The sequence below is a fragment of the Castor canadensis genome, chromosome 13 (assembly GCF_047511655.1).
Source record: "Castor canadensis chromosome 13, mCasCan1.hap1v2, whole genome shotgun sequence".
Classification (NCBI taxonomy): Eukaryota; Metazoa; Chordata; class Mammalia; order Rodentia; family Castoridae; genus Castor; species Castor canadensis.
In genome coordinates, this window is record NC_133398.1 from 45,250,448 (window position 1) to 45,269,607 (window position 19,160).

At 35.3% G+C, this 19,160-nt stretch overlaps 1 protein-coding gene across 2 annotated transcripts in view; it reads right to left on the reverse strand.

Moving 5' to 3' along the window:
* Positions 1–15,175: 15,175 nt before the first annotated feature.
* The window catches only part of Ift74 (intraflagellar transport 74), an 84,085-nt gene continuing 80,100 nt past the window's right edge, over positions 15,176–19,160 (reverse strand). For both annotated transcript variants that reach the window (XM_074051682.1, XM_020186412.2), the window contains 2 exons: positions 17,071–17,131; positions 15,176–15,498 (listed from right to left, as the gene is read on the reverse strand). In XM_074051682.1, the coding sequence (XP_073907783.1) occupies positions 15,380–15,498; positions 17,071–17,131 (180 nt within the window). In that variant the 3' untranslated portion in view covers positions 15,176–15,379. The remainder of the gene's footprint in view (positions 15,499–17,070; positions 17,132–19,160) is intronic.

Sequence of the window (19,160 nt, forward strand, 5' to 3'; positions counted from 1 at the left end):
GTGCAACAGCCACACGATTGTACATTAGCAAGATGCTCAGACATCCTGTCAGAGGACAGCCTAGCTATGGAGGGGAAAGTCACCTATTGATGAAAGTGAACTTGGAAATTTTTCTATTTCTGTATTCTTTCTTCTTCAAGTCTCCTGTCCCTGTCCCCCTCCCCCTACCCAACTTCACTTCCCACTTACAGTCATTAAAAAGAAGGACATATCCCAATGGAATGCTTCTTTCTTTGAAACTTCCTTACCAGAAGTTTATTGTTCTCTCTCTTTAAAAAAAAAAAGTCATGCTTATTGCTACATAACTGTAATGTACAAGGGAAACTTTCTATAAAAGACATAAAATCTTTCCATATAAATGCTGCTAGTGATTTATCTTGCTACTAATAGATGTATCAATACCTATTAAAAATTTAAAAATGTAAACATATACTCCTACCTTAGCAATCCTGCTCCTCAGAATCTATCACAAAGAAATGAACACAAAAGAGTATACAGGATGACTGCAGCATTATCTGTAGTGCCAAAAAGTGGAAATGAAATGAATGTGCAATAGATAAGATATTGTTCCATCTAAATCATAGACTACCATGCTGCCTTAAAAAATGTGAATTCAAATTAAACCTAAATGAATTAGTTATTTCTCCCTTGAAATCTTAAGAAAATATGGACTGCTTTTTAAAATTATTGATTTTTAAAAGCTCTGCATTTGCATATGTATATGTGAATGGATACAAATCGGCCTGCACAGAATTTTTTTAATTCAGAGGAAAAATAAGGATGCAAATGTTGTCATGGATTATTGTGGGAATGGGGTATAAGGAGGCTATGAAGCAGGGGGAGAGACATGAGAGTAAAAGAAAAAAATCACTATGCAAGCATGAATATGATCACATTTATGCATTTTAAAAAATTACATATGAACTATTAATAAGTGAACATTTAATAAAGGACTCAGGCAATCTTTAAATTTACACAAATGTGTGACAACTCATTAATGAAAGCTAGAATATAAGACAGGAAGTACAGATGTGGATGTACCTCAGTAGCTAAGCACTTGCCCAGCATGTGCAAAGTCCTGGGTTCAATCCAGGACTTAACCTTAACCATTACTCTGTACATTATCCCCACTAAAGGCTGCTGTGGTGATATCCCAGTCTTCTAAGCTGATGTAAACCTGCTTGTAGGACTTCTATTATTTTTTTTCCCTTGTGGTGCTGGAGATTGAACCCAGGCCTTGTGGGTACTATGCAAGCAGTCTACCACTGAGCTACATCTCTAAATGGGCATAAATTTCTTAATTCAGTAGTTTATAACACTGACAAAACAATCATTCCTGGGCTGAGGATGTAGCTCAGTGGTAAAGCACAAGCTTAGCATGCATAGATTTGTAGGTTCAATCTCCCACGAACTTGTGTACTACTTTAGTACACAAATTAGTGGTCTTTTTTCTGCTTTTAAGATATTAAAGCTGATAAAAATCACTATAAGAAGGGGACTAAGGTAGAAAGGAGAAAAATGGAGGGGATGAACCAATTCAGTTTATGATACATATACATGGAAATGTCATAATGAAGCTCTCTGTAGAGCTATCTTAAACAAGTGTCCCTTTTTCAAAAACAGACAATAGGAGGGCAAAACACGTCCTGCCTGGTGGTTGGTACCAATGAGCAGGGGAGGATATAAGGAAAGGGTGAAGGAAGGTGAATATTATAGAAATATTATATACTCATGTATGAAAATGGAAAAATGAGACCTTTTGAAACTATTCTAAGGGGGGAGTAAAAGAGAATGAGGGGATGAATTTAATTAAGATATATTGTAAGTACTTTTGTAAATGTCACAACATACCCTCAATACAACAACAATAATTTTAAAAGTAAAAAAACAACATATAACTTTGATTAAAAATTTTGGATAACAAATAACATCTTGTAAAAAATGAAAAGATAAAAGATTAAGAGAAGATACTTATAACATACATAATATAAATTAAGATCCAAAACAACAATAATAAAACATCCAAAGTAAAATCATAAAGTAGAAAATGGACAACAGATAATTCATAGAAGCAGAAAACAAGAAAGAAAAATACCAAAAGCAAAAAGAGCTGGTAGACATCTCTAGCAATAAAGGAAATGCAAATTAAAACCACGCTAAGATTCCACCTCACCCCTGTTAGAACAGCCATCATCAGCAACACCACCAACAACAGGTGTTGGCGAGGATGCGGGGAAAAAGGAACCCTCTTACACTGTTGGTGGGAATGTAGACTAGTACAACCACTCTGGAAAAAAATTTGGAGGCTACTTAAAAAGCTAGACATTGATCTACCATTTGATCCAGTAATACCACTCTTGGGGATATACCCAAAAGACTGTGACACAGGTTACTCCAGAGGCACTGCACACCCATGTTTATTGCGGCACTATTCACAATAGCCAAGTTATGGAAACAGCCAAGATGCCCCACCACTGATGAATGGATTAAGAAAATGTGGTATCTATACACAATGGAATTCTATGCAACCATGAAGAAGAACGAAATGTTATCATTCGCTGGTAAATGGATGGAATTGGAGAACATCATTCTGAGTGAGGTTAGCCTGGCCCAAAAGACCAAAAATCGTATGTTCTCCCTCATATGTGGACATTAGATCAAGGGCAAACACAACAAGGGGATTGGACTATGAGCACATGATAAAAGCAAGAGCACACAAGGGAGGGTGAGGATAGGTAAGACACCTAAAAAACTAGCTAGCATTTGTTGCCCTTAATGCAGAGAAACTAAAGCAGATACCTTAAAGCAACTGAGGCCAATAGGAAAAGGGGAACAGGTATTAGAGAAAAGGTTAGATCAAAAAGAATTAACTTAGAAGGTAACACACATGCACAGGAAATCAATGTGAGTCAATGCCCTGTATAGCTATCCTTATCTCAACCAGCAAAAACCCTTGGTCCTTCCTATTATTGCTTATACTCTCTCTACAACAAAATTAGAGATAAGGGCAAAATAGTTTCTGCTGGGTATTGAGGTGGGGGAGATGGAGGGGGTGGAGTGGGTGGTAAGGGAGGGGGTGGGGGCAGGGGGGAGAAATGACCCAAGCCTTGTATGCACATATGAATAATAAAAGAAAAATGAAAAAAAAAAAAAGCTGGTAGAGTGGCTCAAGTGGTAGAATCCCTGCCTACCAAGCATGAGGTCCTGAGTGTAATCCCACTACTGCCAAAAGAAAACAATGTCCAAAAATCATATGAAAAGGTATTTTGACATCACTAGGCATCATGGAAATCACATTAAAACTACTCAAGAAAAAAGTTAGTTTGAAAATACCAAGTTCAGGAATTGACTGATAGGAGTGTAAATCAGCACAACTTTAAGGAAAAGCAATTTGAAAATATGTATTCTCTATGGTCTCATAACTCTACATCAAGGTTAAAAAAAAGTTGTATGATGTGTACAAGAAGCCATGTACCAGAATGTTCACCAGGGCACTGAAATAGGGAAAAATACAAAGCAACCTCAAAGTCAATCAGTATGACAATGCAAAACCATTCATTTATCTAACAAACGGGGTTCATTCGAACAGTGGAATACAATACACAACAAACACAATGAAAACATACACAAAATCTATAAAAATCCACAAGGATCTGGGCACGGAAGTACACGACTATAATCATAGCACTTGGGAGGCTGAGGAAGAAGAATGGGGAGGTCAAGGTCAGCCTAGGCTATATAGTGAGACTCTCCCCAAAAAGAAATCAATAAGGATAGTTTTCAATACAATAATATCCAATGGAAAAAAAAGGCACAGAATGATACCTTTAATGCAAACATTCCAAACATATAAAACAATTCTGTGTTTTGTTTATTAAACACATAGATGGAGTAAGAGTATAAAAAAAGCAGCCTGTAAGGATAAATACTTTATTTAAGGTGATGATTAATTACGGGTTTTGGTACTAGGGAGGAAATCAGATAAGACAGAAACATATTTGTAATGTCTATGTCTGTTATCCTATTTGCAACAACCCTCACATCCATGAAGACAAAATATTAACAATTTGTTAACTCTGGGTAAGGAGTACACTGGCATTTGTTGTAAAATTCTTTGTATTTACTGAACTTTAATATGTTTGACAAAATCAAAGTATTACCATGACTTCTCTTAAAGGATATAGAGAGACAAGAGATCAGTTGGTCACCAAGCAAAACCCAATGGTGTCTTAAACTAAGATTATAATAATGGAAATGAAAACAAATGCAATTATAATAATGGAATACGTTAAACACAACGGCGTCTTAAACTAAGATTATAGTAACAGAAATGGAAATCAGGTGATGTTTTGGAGGTAAAGATTTATGTAGACTTACTTTTTGCTTGGAGTTTAAGCTTCTTAACACTGCCTCAGTTGGGTTAAAACATGACTACTATGAAACTACCAGCAAATAACACTTGAAAAGTTACTTGGAACTACTTGTTAACCACTTGAGGCATAAAGGTAACAAAATTGTATACTTCAGTATCTTGTTTGGAGGTGCTTTAACCCCAAATAATGCTTGATTGTTACCTGCGATATTTTTTTAGTGACCATGCTATGAAAAAATACCACAAATGTACTGGCTTAAAGCAAAATCAATTTATTATTTTAAGGGCTGGTGAAGGAGCTCAAGTGGTAGAGCACCTGCCTAGCATGAGGCCCCGAGTTCAAATCCCAGTAAAACACACACACACACACACACACACACACACACACACACACAATGATTATTTTATAGTTCTGGAAATGAGAAGTGTGAAATCAGAAGTCAAAGTTTTAGGGGAGATTCTGTTTCCTTGCCTTTTCCAGCTTTTAGAGATTGCCTGCGTTTCTTGGGTCCCTTCGTCTACCTTCAAAGTGTATCACCCCAAACTCTGCCATTAACTCTTGGATTTGTTTGTTTGTTTTTACTTTCTTGCCTTCCTTTTATGTTTGTCATTACATTCAACCTCTCTGGATAATTTGGAATACTCTAAGCCATCTCAAGGTCCTTAATTTAATCACATTTGTAGAATCTCTCTTCCGAAGATAATATATTTGGAGGTTCTTGGGATTAGGATGTGAACATCACTGTGGCCATTATTCTAACACGGCTATTTAGAAATCTTTCTTCTCCTGAACTTTTCACTCTTGTTCATTCACTGCTATCACTTCAATGTAAAAACACTTGAAATTTAAAAAAAAAATTAGAGGCAGGCAGGAGTTTCACCACAAATTAACAAATTTGGAAATTTATTTCTATCTTAGCAAAGAAGTCATTATCTTTTGATAATAAATGGGAGCAGGAGGGATATCTTTTCTTTTATCAGCTATTTAAAATGATTACAATATGCTTTAAATGAGGATTTTTAATCCTCAATACTGAACCTTACCTCATTCTCATTTCTAGCCTTCCAAACATCCTGAAAGCTGCTTTTCAGTTACATTCTATTGTGTGCTGTGCTTCAGAGTAGCCAACTTGGTAGAGCAGACTCTTAGCCTTAGCTGCTGAGGATGTAGCTTTTATTCTCTGCATTTTGATAGCTTCTTTTTTGGAATTGTCTTTAAAGACAGTTCACCAGACACACAGGAAAACACAGCTTGTTATTTTAAGGTCACAAGGTACCTTGCCTACTCTGTCTTCTTCCCTTCCCCATTGTTTCAATCTGCTAAACTTCATCCCCACTCCTTCCTCTGCTGATATTAGTGCCAGAGATCTAGGAGGTTGAGAGGAAGACCTGGGGAGCCAGCGTGGGGCTGGGAAGGGGGCAGGGAGAGCTTCAACACTGCTCCCAAGGTAGCAGACTCACTAATGTAAGTTTATTTGTGTGACCCAGCCCATTCCCCATAATAAATATTTTATGATTTGCTGAGTGTCAAGAAGTCATGCCTTTAAAATAACTGTATGTTGAGAATTATATGTAACTTAATCTAAACTTCCATTAACTTCCAAAGTAAATATTTTTTAAAATAAAATGGTGTATTTAAATAGAGCTTTTGATGTATAATTTTGTGATAAGAGATGTGGGATCAGCAGAGATGATTAAAAAAAATTCAACACACAGCTTCTTTTCAAAGAATTTCTTAGAGACTTTCTTAGAACAGCTCTATAATTCAACGCTTTCCAACTCTAGTAATGAACGTTTGCTAGTTATGTACATGGATTAATGGATAAAATATTGATTATGATTATGGCATCATATGAAGTATTTATGAACATTCTACAAGTGTCAAGTGTTTAGAGCTATTAAATGTAAATACAATCCAAAAGCCCTCTGATATTTTTAGGTACTAAATTTATATAATATTTATTCTCAGATTCTCTCAGAGGCCCCATTCAGAAGAAAATATCTAAAATACTTATATATGTGTGTATATGTGTACACACACATACATACATATATGTATGTATGTGTGTATATATATATATATATATATATTCTTGACCAATTAAGACTGCTCCTCAATAAATTATGTCCATAGAAGAGTAATCAAAGGAAATACAAAAGTCCTACTTTAGATTATAATCTCACATAGGAAAAATGTTTTTTTTCCCCCATACAGACTTCCTCTATTTAACACAACTTCCATTTGGCTTCCTTCAGAATGAAAAACTCAATTCCTATACCCACACTGTCCAGTCTGCAGACACTTACATGTGGCCACTGAGCATTCAAAATGTTCCTAGTCTGGACTGAGATGTGCTCTAAGTGTAAATGATATATTAGATCTCAAAGATTTAGAGTGAAAAAAAATGTACATTATCTCTCAATGATTTTCTGTTAGTTACATGTTGAAATAATAATATTTTAGATATATTGAGTTAAATATATTATTAAAACTAATTTCAGGGCCGGAGGCACGGCTTAAGCAGTAGAGCACCTGTCTAGCAAATGGGAAGCCCAGAGTTCAAATTTCAGTACAAAAAAAAAATAATTTGCTTACTTCTTTTTACTTTGTTAATGTAGATACTAGAAAGTTTAAAATTTATATATTTTGCTCACATCTGCAAGTGCTGTTATAAATCACCTGGGTAGTATTCCTTCCTGTAGAATTAGATAATTTTCCAAATTCGCACACTTGAATGTTGTAGTATATTTATGCATTTTAATACGTTTATCTCAAAACATTTCAAAGCATTATCTATTTAGTCACTAACTCTCTAAAAGGGTAGATAGGTATGCCTCTCATTCTCCAAATGCAGCTCTACAGAGGTTTAAAGGACTGAGTTGTGCCAGTTGTCCAGGTGCTCTAAATTTATACCTAGATTAAGTTGCAATGCCTTCATTTTTATGTTCCTTTGTTTACTTTGTTAGGGAAACAATGGTCATTTAATTAAAGAAAAAAGTTTTGCCTAGAAGTAACCAAATTATTGACCACAGATAAAAGGCTAACAGATTGAAGCTTAAATGATGAATCTCAAACATATTTGTTTAATTACAGTAAAAGACAAGAAAAGACTGAATTAACTGCTGTAATTTCCAAATGTAACAGAAAAACTATCAAAATTCTCACCGACTTCAGTACTGCACAAAAATAAACTCTCTCAATTATGTTTATAGAAGGGCAAGTATGGTACTTGTTTTCCCTCAACAACTATACGAGTGTAATCCTGTCTCTCCTGTGTGTGTGTCTGTGTGTGTGTGCATGTGATCTGTATCTCTCCATCTCACTCTGTCTATCCATTTATCTATCAAAACATCCCCAAAGAAGCAGAAATCTGACCTGTCTTTGAAGACAGGTTCTGCTTAGAAAACAACAGTGTTGTGAGGGGACATTCTGGGTATTTCTGCTTCCATGCAGAATCCAACAGAATATTTAAAGCACTCTTGAGTAACCGTATCTTACGGCTTCCATGTCCCCGCTCCCTTTTAAGCAATGAGTAATTTTATTAAAGGCCTTTTCTACATTAAATGAAGACTTGTAATCTAGATCGTTTCCCTTTAGTGTTTTTTCAAATTGAGATGTAATTCACATATCATAAATTTCACCCACTTAAAATATACAAGTAAATAGTTTTTAAATATTCAGTTATACAAAAATTATTGCAAGCAGGATTAGAATATTCTCATCACCCAAAATAAGTACTACCTAAGTACTCTACCATTTGAGTCATAGCTTCAGCACAATTTGCTTTAGGTTATTTTTCTGACAGGGTCTCACTTTTTGTCTGGGGCTTGCCTCAGACCATAATCCTCTTAACAGCAGTCTCCTGCATTGCTGGGATTTCAGTTGCCACCATACTTGGTTTATTTTGTTGAGATAGGGTCTCACTAACTTTTTGCCTGGGCAAACTCAGGCAAGCACTCTATCCCTTGGGCCATGCCCCTAGTCCTTTTGTTTGTAATTTGTTTTTTGAGATAGGATCTCACAAACTTTGCCTAGGCAGGCCTCGAACTTGCAATCCTCCTGGTTCCACTTCCTGATTACAGGTGTGATCCACCAAGCCTAGCTTGGTACTTGTCCTAAAGAAGGAAGAAGAAAATGGTTGTGCCCTAATAGTAGTGGATGAGGGTAAGATACTCAAGTAACCCCAGTATGTTACAATTTATTATGCAACATGCATTTGGGGAACTTTTAATAATGCAGCTTTTATTGTTTTTATAACTTGCTGCGCCTTTTTGTCTTTAGATGAAACTAAATTCATGCTAGCTGTTACTAAACATTATATCTAGTAGCATTTATAAATCAATGAGAAGTAAATAGTCCAATTTTCATTAGTTATCCCAAATATGAAATCACTATCATAGTTTGAAATGAGCCTGACGTGCAGGGATCTGTGAGACAATTCCAATAGCCATGGGGAGAGAATTTTTTTAATCCAGCAGCTATCTCTTAGAAAGCAGAAAAGAGATACCAGGAAAAAAAATGAAGAGTAGACAAAAAGGAGAATTAAGTAAAAGTGATATAAAGTCTAGGGAAGAAAGTTTCAAGAAGGGAGTGGTTAATAATGTTAAATTCTACATAGAAATTATACTGGAATGAAGCCAGATTAATAGTTAAGATATCATTGGTTATGTTAATAATAAAAGCAATTTCAGTGAAGTAGAGGAAGTAATTCTTGGAATACAGAATAAAATTTAAAGTAGACCAGTCATTTAAGAACTTTGGAAAATTAATGGGAGAGAAGTGAATGTATTTTTATGTTGAGAAAATGAAACACAGGAAAGGCTAAAGTCATAGGAGAAAGACAATGAAGGATGGAGGATGATTCCTAAAGAATTTGTCATGAATATGATAAGCACTAATGGAGGAATTAGCCTTGAATACAGGGAACATTTCTTAGAGGGACTTAAAAACTATGCTTCTAAGATGTGCTTCTGAGGGAAGAATGGGTACTGATGCAGAAGTTTGTGTGTGGGTAGTGGGGATGGAGAAATTAAAAAAGTATTTTATACATCAAAGCAATTTCACACATACACAGATTAGACTGACACTAACTCTGGAAATAGGCTCAGGGAGACTTGCCTGAATGACTTGCCCGAAGTCCTTTTCACATCCTGCATTCCTCAAAAATAGTGTTCAGACAGGAGTGAGTCAGTGAAGGAATGAACCATGGGAGGTGAGGGAGTAGTGAGCACTATTAAGGGAAGGGTCTCTTCCAACAAGTGAGGGAAATCTTTGCATGGATTAGATTTTCAGATTTTCTCAGCTGTTTCATGGAAGAAAGGTTAGAAAACCAGTTAATCACATTTCTATAGTTGGGTATTTTTATCAGGATGGAAGAAGTAGGAATAAAGTCAGATGCAGCAGTCAAAATCCCAGGGCTTGGGGGTAGTGGGGAGAGGGAGGGGGTGGAGGGGAAAGGGAGAGGGCCAGGGGAACTGGGGAGAAATGACCCAAACATTGTATGCACATATGAATAAAAGAAATTAAAAAAAAATCCCAGGGCTTTCTTTTTACCAGAGTATAATGTGTTAGTGAATTTCCTCTTTGGTCTTCATTTGAAAATGTCTTTTTTTTTGCGTTAGAATTTCTGAGGCTGTGAGCACACTATATTGTTTGTATACTAGCTTGGTATGGAATTTCAGATAAGCAGTTTGATATACTCTTTTAAAAATTGTTTTTATGAGTTCAAACTCTAATTCTAAGACAATTAAGAGATGTGTTGCCAAGTGCCAGTGGCTCACACTTATAATCCTAGCTACTCAGGAGGCAGAGGTCAGGAGGATCGCAGTTCAAAGCCAGCCCAAATAGTTGTCTATTTGGGTTTTGAAAAAAACCCATCACAAAAAGGGTTGGTGGAGTGGCTCAAGGTGAAGCCTTGAGTTCAAACTCAAGTACTGCCAAAAACAAAACAAAACAAAAAAAAGAGATGTGGCATCAATACCTTTCTCAATGCTCTGCTGACTGGTGAGGGAGAGGGAATGCAGTGCGATTTTGAGTGTTGAGGTGGGGACACCTTAGAGTGGTGAGTGGTTTTGTAAAAGATCCGCTTCTCTCTTAGTGAACTGCACTCCTTTCTGAGTACCTTGGCTGGTCAAGAGAACTTAGCTGTCTCTTCAGGTCTCATGAATATCTCTTACCATCTTACTGGCTATACCTCTTTATGACTGCATGTGTGCTTGAGAAAAAAAGGTAACAGGGTTTTTATAGCTTCACCAGATCCTTTGCTTTGACTTTGATATTTTTGGCAGGAAAAGAAACTGAGTCAATGAATGGCTTTAAGGGTACATGTCTCCAGGAGGGTGCCACCATTTGGCCTCCTGATAACAACAACGACTAGCCTATTTGACAATATAAAAGTAGCAACTCTAATACACTCCAGGATGGAACCTTCATCCATCCATCTACTGTTGGCACTTTTGTTATTTCCTCCCAAGGGATGCTTGCCTTTCTCTATAGGCTACATGGGAAGTTGGAGAAGCTGGAAAAGCAATTTTCTTTTCCTCTCCTTCTTAACCATTTCCCCTAATCTTGAGACACAAGGTCCCTGCTTGTCCTTGGCAGGGAGGGGTGGGTGGGGGTGGGGCTTGCTGATCACTAGGCAGCCTATCCACCTCCAGGAAAGGAAGGGAAAGTTCATTTGAACAAGAAGCTGATTAAAGATTGAGAAAGGCTTTTAAAATGAACTATATTTTAAAACTGACTGTATTTTCCTTCAACTAAAGAATTCAGACTGAGTTTATGAATTGGATCAAATATTTTCACCTTTATGTCAGGTTGGATCTCCTAAAATAGTGACCTTATCTGTTAAAAATGATAATATAGAAAATGAGATATTTCAGGCTGGTTAGTTAGCTCAGCTATTGTCTTCTAATCTTAAAAGACTAACTTAAGTAATAGTTTCTTGTTTCCCTTCTGCCAAACCTTAATTGATTAAGTCTTGTCTTTCTGGCATTATCATGGTAAGATATCATGTTTCACAAAAAGATTTTTAAGTAAAACCTAAATTTTGAAAACCTCATTTCAGTTTTTCTCTCTTTTGAAAGGCTATTCTAGTATGTCTGAATCTCTTTCAGGTAATAGACAACTGACTTCTGACTCCTGTTTTCTCCAGCCTTGCTTGTATCCAGCTGGTATTGTTTTCCCTCCTGTGATACAGATTCTTCTTTATCTGTAACCACCTGATTTGGAGGAAGTTAGAGGAAACTGAGCAGAACAACCTTGTTATTCCTTTGCTACAGTAAAGGTTTCACAGCAGCAACTGACTACAACATGTTATGAGAGGAGATACTGAGGCAGCAAAGTATGATCTGAGGTCTTTGAAAAGTAAACTTTTGTTGTGTATTACAAAGCTAAATATTTTTAAACACAATATTTTAAATTAGACTTTCCCCCCTAATTTTGGAGTATGAAAACACATCCTGTACATCCTTAATTAAAACACAAATAATATTAATTATAACAATAAAATCAGTTTGTTGTTTAAAAAAGTAAAACAAGCTGTGTGTATGGTGATGCACATCTACAATTCCAGCACTCAGGAGGCAGAGGTGGGAGGTTCTTGAGTTTCAGGCCTCCTGAACTACATAGTGAGATCTGACTCCCAAAACTTAAAAATAAATAAATAAATGTCATGCTTATTTATTGATAAAGAATAAGGATGGGGAAAATAGACCTGCTAGACTTCCCATGTAGATCTTCACTAGTAAAACTACTTAACATGTTTGTTCAATCTGCAGCCTCTTTCCACATGACTTTCAAGGTGTTATTTTAATACAGATGGAGCTCAATGAGTGATGGGACTGAATGAGGAAGAGATGGTTCATGCAGATATTAACCACCAGTTCTATCCCAGCAAAGGTAATGTTCTTGTTGTATTTGTTGAAAGACTCTAAGAGGAAGGAAGAGACATTAGTGAGAATTTCCCGCAGATAAAACATGTTTTAGTTTAAAGAAATCCTGCTTAATTATGTTCCCCAAATATCATATATGAGTAAGTTAGGATGGAAGTTGGAAATCTTGTTTTTTGTCCAAGAAAATTTTTTTCTGCCAAACTTCCTGTTATAATGAATCTCTCTCCTCTCTCTCCTCCCTCATTTCTCCTTTCTTCCTCCCTCCCCCTCACATCTTCCTTTTCTTTCCAGGTAAAGACTGGTTCAGTTCTTGCTTGAGGTAACAACTGGAGCTGTTTTACTACCTGTGTCACTTGTTGTTACTGTGATGAAATACCCAAAAGAAGATACTTTATAAAGTTTACTTTGGTTCATGGTTCTAGGGATCTCATCTAGTGATGGCCTTCTTGTTGGTAGTCTCAAGATCACACAGAAATTCATGGCAAGACATAGAGTGGATGCCCTTGTCTGGTCTCTCTCTTTTTATAAAGCTACCAGGATTCAAACATGGGGCTCCATCCTTACTGAACTTACCTAATCCTAATCACTTCCCAAAGGTTCCTACTCCATGTACAATAATTATTTCCGCCTTCATTATGCCTCATCATAGGAACTAAATTTCAATACGTGAAGCCTTGGAGGACATTCAGACCATATCTAAATCGTAGCACTATCACATAACCTTTATATAAGTAATAAATATATAAAACCTTGAATTTTCATCACATTTCTAAGTATTATGTGTACATCAAAAACAATTCTGGAAATAGAAAAAAAGCTGAAGATTAAAATCAACCACAATTCTACCACTCAGGAGAAAACATTAACAGTAGAAAGGATTAAGTTAGTAAGTAGTTTAAAGGGTACAGCAAAAATGAGTCAAGCATAGAGGAAACTAAGGAAAAAGCAAAGCTTTTGAATTTGCTTACTTTGAATGGGGACAGTAAAAATTAATTATCCATTAACCTATCCTCTTTAAAAGTATCAAAAGAGTTGAATGAAGCCAGGCATCAGTGGCTTACGTCTGTAATCCTAGCTACTTGGGAGGCTGAGTTCAAGGCGAGTGGGAGCAAACAGTACAAGAGACTCCATCTTTAAAATAACCAAAGCAAAATGGACTAGAGGCATGGTTCAAGTGATTGAGTGCCTGCTTTGCAACCATGAAGCCATGAATTCAAACCTGTTACACCAAAAAAAAAAAAAAGTAGAACAAGTGATTCATCTTCAATAGTCAGGCATATATACATAAAAGCTCCAAATTACCAAATTATACCATATATTTTATGCCTAAGCAAAGGGCTTGGCAAACTATCATCAAAATCCACTTCTTATTACTTCTATTGAATTTTGGATTTCACCTTTAACTCCCCAAAGAGTATTTTCTCATGGAATTTAAATTTGATGGAAAACTTCACACAGTCATCGCTAAAGAAATCTGTGTCTAGATTAAACACACTTAGGAGTCACCTAGAAAAAGCAAAATAACCACCTCATAGGACATGAGGAGATAAGATCAGTGTATAAAATCTACTTGGTTTACAAAGTCTATTTCTTCTATTTCTCAGCCCACAAATCTCTCACGACCTTGGTCTATGAAAATAACTTTTTAGTGGATAAGTATCTTTGAGAAATGCTTTATGGTACATCTTTTTACACATTAGCACATTAAGGCTCTGAGTAGTCAAGAAAATAATTTACTTTTGTTTCAAATGATATTTTTTCCCCAAACTTCTCTGACCATGAATCCTTTGGTGGTTGAGCACCTATTAATAATTCAAAAAACTCAGTATCTGAGGACCATTGAATGTCATCTTAATGTAGCTGTCTAGGATTTTCAGCTATATTAGTAATCCAGAGTTAAATAAGCTCAATAAATCTCACCCCATACCTACACTTACACAGTAAGTTCTAAAGTCAAACAATTTATAGGGACATTTCCTTTAAAATGGTGATGTACATCTATAGTTCCAGCTACTTGGGATCATGAGTTCAGGCCAGCCTGGGTAACACAGTGAGACCCTGTCTCAATTCTTTAAAAAAATAACTTTAAGAAATCAGCATGCATAAATAAATTTTATGGTATGCAGAGGAAAGAAACCAGTATGTATTTCAGGGACGCTGAGAAGACTGACTTGGTGAACATGTTAATGGAACAAAAGGAGGATGATTTTAAAGAATATTTTATGCTAGCCAAGGTGACTCATTCCTGCCCCACAAGGAAGGATACATCTGTAGTTACTATAATACCTCCCAGACTCCTCTGAGCTATGCTGTCTAAATGCTATATAGTTCAAATGTTTTGGCTAATGTTTATAAATTAATGTACTTATGACTCATTCTAACAATACAAGAGAGTGAATGCCCACTCAAGGGAAATGAATAGTAGCCGTCACAGTTCTAATAGAGCTCACCATGAGTGCAGCATTTAAGTTTCATCTTTTTCCTGGCATATATCATATATATGAAAATACTTTAAGGATGTAAAATAAAGATTAAAAGTTTTAAATTCAAAATCTTTAGGATAATATATAAATATTATGTGCTATATATTTGCCTGACTTTATATGCTTGTGAATGCACATCAAATATACCCTATTTGAGAAGTAAAACTCCCAACACTAAAAATCTTCCTTCTATCTTACTTTTTCTAGAAAAAAAAGCTGACAATCTTGATATAAGTACTAAATCAGAATCAGTTTCCCTGTCTCTCTCCTAGTGTGTTAATACATGAAAAAAATGATCTTATTTGCTACCATAGATGGATACACCAGATTAAATGAATCTTAATGGTTGGTCACTTTTCATTTCTTCATCTCTTGGTTCTTTGAGATACTTCTTATCACCACCACAAAATAAATACAAACATCACAGAAAAGAAGGTGATACTTTTATTTGCAAACATTTTATTGAACTATTATACTATTTAAGCTATCTCTCTTCAAAAATTATAGCTTTCAGAAATACAGCATTCAGAAATTTTACATGTAACTCTTCAAGGGTAAGCCACTTTACTTTTAGTTGGGTTGAATAAAGTTTAGCAACAAGACACTTGTATAAAGACTATCAGTTGATTTGGACTCAGTTTCTGCTAGCGTTATGTAGAGCATCCATGATGGTTTTATTGTACTCAGCAATCTGCTTGGTCACATTTTTAATAATTGGCTGGTAATCACTCTCTTGACTCTTAGTTGCTATGACTAATTACATGAGTTAAGGAGGAACACTGTCAATAAAAATAATCTGTGGCTCAGAAAGGAACTAAATCATATTGGTGTTATTGAGCACAGGTAATTCAGAAAAGCACAGTAAGAATAATTGTAAGATATAATATGCTGTTTCAGGTCTGGGAGCATGGCTCCAGTGGTAGAGTATCTGCCTAGAAGCACAAGGCCCTGAGTTTAAACCCCAGTACTGTAAAAATATGTAATATGCCATTTTAACAGATGAAAAGTAAATAGAAACTTAAGAGGCCAAATAAAACTTGTTCCAAAAAAAGTTTACTTGCGGAATAAACACTTCATTATTTAATGTTAAGCATCTCAATCTAATTCTGGTCTTAGAACAATCTAGTATTCAGAAAACTCATTTTTTTAAAAGACTACTACACAGAATTTCAGGCTCATTTCTAGACTTCACCCTGTTTCAATAAACAGGATTTTATCCTGGATGGATAAAAACAGAGTGCTGGACTTGAAGCATTTTGTGAATACTGAGTCTTCTGCTTTTAAGCTAAGGTATCATACCACTGGAAACAGAGACCCTACTATATCTTATCTGGAGGAAGATGGTGTTCATGCTGCCCCTAAGGGGAAGTTCAGCAGTATCGTAAAGATAAACCTATTCTACCACTGAGTCAGGATCTGGATCTTCAACGAAAGATGTCCTTGAATGAGTCAAAGGGAACAGGAAATAAATCTTGGGAGATGTTTGTTATAACTCTACATCATATGACCTCAGTAGTGGCTGCTTCCTTAATGGTCACACAAAAAAGATATGTAAGAAGATGGGACTTGGATTGGAGGTATGACTCAAGTGGTACAGCACCTGCTTTGCAAGTGTGAAGCCCTGAGTTCAAATTCCAGTACCACCAAAAAAAAAAAAAGGAAAGAACAAGATGGGACTTAAGTATTAGTCCATATTTGGTCTTACCATTTGGAAAATGTTAACTGATGTTCATATTCCAAATAGTTACATACCTATGTACTTAATAACTATGCTGCATTATAATGCTGTACTCCTTACTTAGTAGAAATAAGTTGAAGTTGAATTGGGTGAATTATGGATGAAATCAAAGGTCAAACTTCTCATGACCCTACTTGATTATCATCCTTTGTTGCCCAAGGAACAGCATCATAAACAACAATACATATAACTGTATCTAATTCTCCCGATTACTATGACAAGGAAGCATTAACATTTTAGAGGTGGTAAAAATTGAGGCTTAAACAGATTAAGTAAACTGTCCAAAGACCATAACTTGTAAGTGGTAGAGTCAACATTAAAAATTATACCTCTGACTCCCAAACCTATGTATTTATTCTCTGTACTGCATTATAACCCTGTATTCCTTAACACACACACACACACACACACACACACAAACTGAAGAGTTGAAAATAGGTATTATTCATTTATGCTTCACCCAGTTTTGTTAGTTTTGTACATATTAGATATTTGACAGTGTGCTGAACTGAATTTTCATTTGAATCTTTACAGAAATTCCTAGAAAAAAACTCAGTGAAGTTCATTTGAACCATTTTAAAGGATACATTCTTTCATCACAAAATTATTTTGTTCATGGTGTTGCCACTTTCTCTCCAAATTTGTAAGCTAAAAACACAAAAAGGGAAAATGTTAACTGATGCTTATATTCTAAATAATTACATACCCTTTTAAGAGAATAGGGAAAAAACCACTCAATTTAAAAGCTGATCAACTCTGCATTTTATTGAGATAAGGCTATGACAGATAAAAATGTAGGAAAGATTAAACAATAGTAAATACATTAATACAATATTGAATTGTATAGAAAGTTTTACTTATATGTTTATTTTAATTAGAAATATTTAAAATGTTATTATACCAATGAACATGCCAACTGAAAGATAATTTATGATTCCTTTCCCTAAAAGAACTTTAACAAGAAAAATGGGATACGATGGGAATCTCTCCTTGAAATCTGGAAGTATAATGCCACGAAAGTAATATATATTCTAACACTGTCAAAGGTTCAGCTATATGGGAAAACCTTCCTTATTTCCAGGGCTAAGTTTCCTGTCTAATTCCACAAGCTGCGATAAGAGCAGAGCTGCAGGGTGAAGATTATAAGAGGGTTTGTAAAAAGCTGGCACTGTTACAATAATTTCTGCATCAACAGGAAGCTAATGTGGATATTATATTGATGGTTGCTTCCTCAGAAGACAATTTTACTGTTATAGAATTAAACTGTTTTTCTGATTTAATTAACCTTGAAACTCTGGGTTATGGTCTTTCTTTTTTAAGATGCACATAGTTTTTTCCTAAGCAAAGGACTATCTGAAAAATGAAACACTAAAATAATGTCTGCCTGTGTATTTCAAAGAAGTAAGGAACATTTTAAAAAGTAGGAAATTGAAATAACATTAATATGTTTCTTTCTGCTCTGATTTTAAATTATTTTCAGGGCGTAAGTTTAGTCTGGATGTAGTGTCCATCCCACTGTTTCCTCCAAAGAGATTAATCTGGATATTAGCATGAATCATAACTAATTAATTATGCAAGCTACATTTGCTGTGAGTTAATGCTATTAAGTCAGATCTATCTCTCCCAAATAGGACCTTGAAATTAGGATGGTCTTAAGGAAGCAGTCAGCACTTTTTGACAGTAAATCTCTAATAACCTTTGCAAAGTCAAGTACCAGACATTTTTCTCTTTGTTTCATACAGAAGTGGCCTTCTTATAATGCAACAGCCCTCTTAAGAGCTACATGAATAATGATATAAAAATCACACCATGTCAAATGGTCAAATTCCTTTTATTTTAAATATCTACCTATTAATTTGTTTTGAGAGAAACCATGAAGCACAAACCCATGTTTTGAAATCTGTTTTTACTCTATAACTTATTTAAATAATCTGTTATGTGAAATTATTTATAAATAGCAAAAAAACAGTTTTTGAGAAAATGGTTGTAAAAAGACTGAGAGACCAGGACTTAAGCTGACTGGCTGGGATTCACAAAGACAACATATCTGAAATTGGGCTTAAGTTCTGATTTCTGATTACTAACATGTGGAGGAAAGAATATGATTATCACCGTCATGTAGGAATAAAGAAGGTAGCCACTAAGTGACTCTAAGAAAAGGCTTTGTCCAGTGTTTTCCACCTTAAATCATCATTCAGTAGAGAGAAGGACCACCAGTCCAGAAGAAGTATCAGTATTTTTTTCCAAGAACCATTTAAGACAACAACCTCACAACCTTTTTCTTATGTTTCTTCTCCAGCACTCATCCCCATTCAAAATAAACTCAATTTTGCCACTTATAAATCTGTATCTAGGTTTGTATATTATGAAGTAGATCCAGACTGACAGTAAATTTGAATTATGCACATTAATGATTTCTAAGCTACTAATAATAGCTATGGCAAACTCTCATGAGACTACTTCTTTCAAGAAGAATATACAGTATATGTTTTTTTTTAATGGCAGTTGGTAATGAAACAGCTAATTTTCCAGAAATGTCATTTAAAGAGATGCTAAAATTTTTAAAGAAAAAAATTAAAGATTGCATGCACAGATTATTTCTTTTTTTGTGAAAATAATATTAATGTATGAATGCAAACTAAAAAAGTCTGCAAGGATTCTAGGCTAGGTGTGGTGG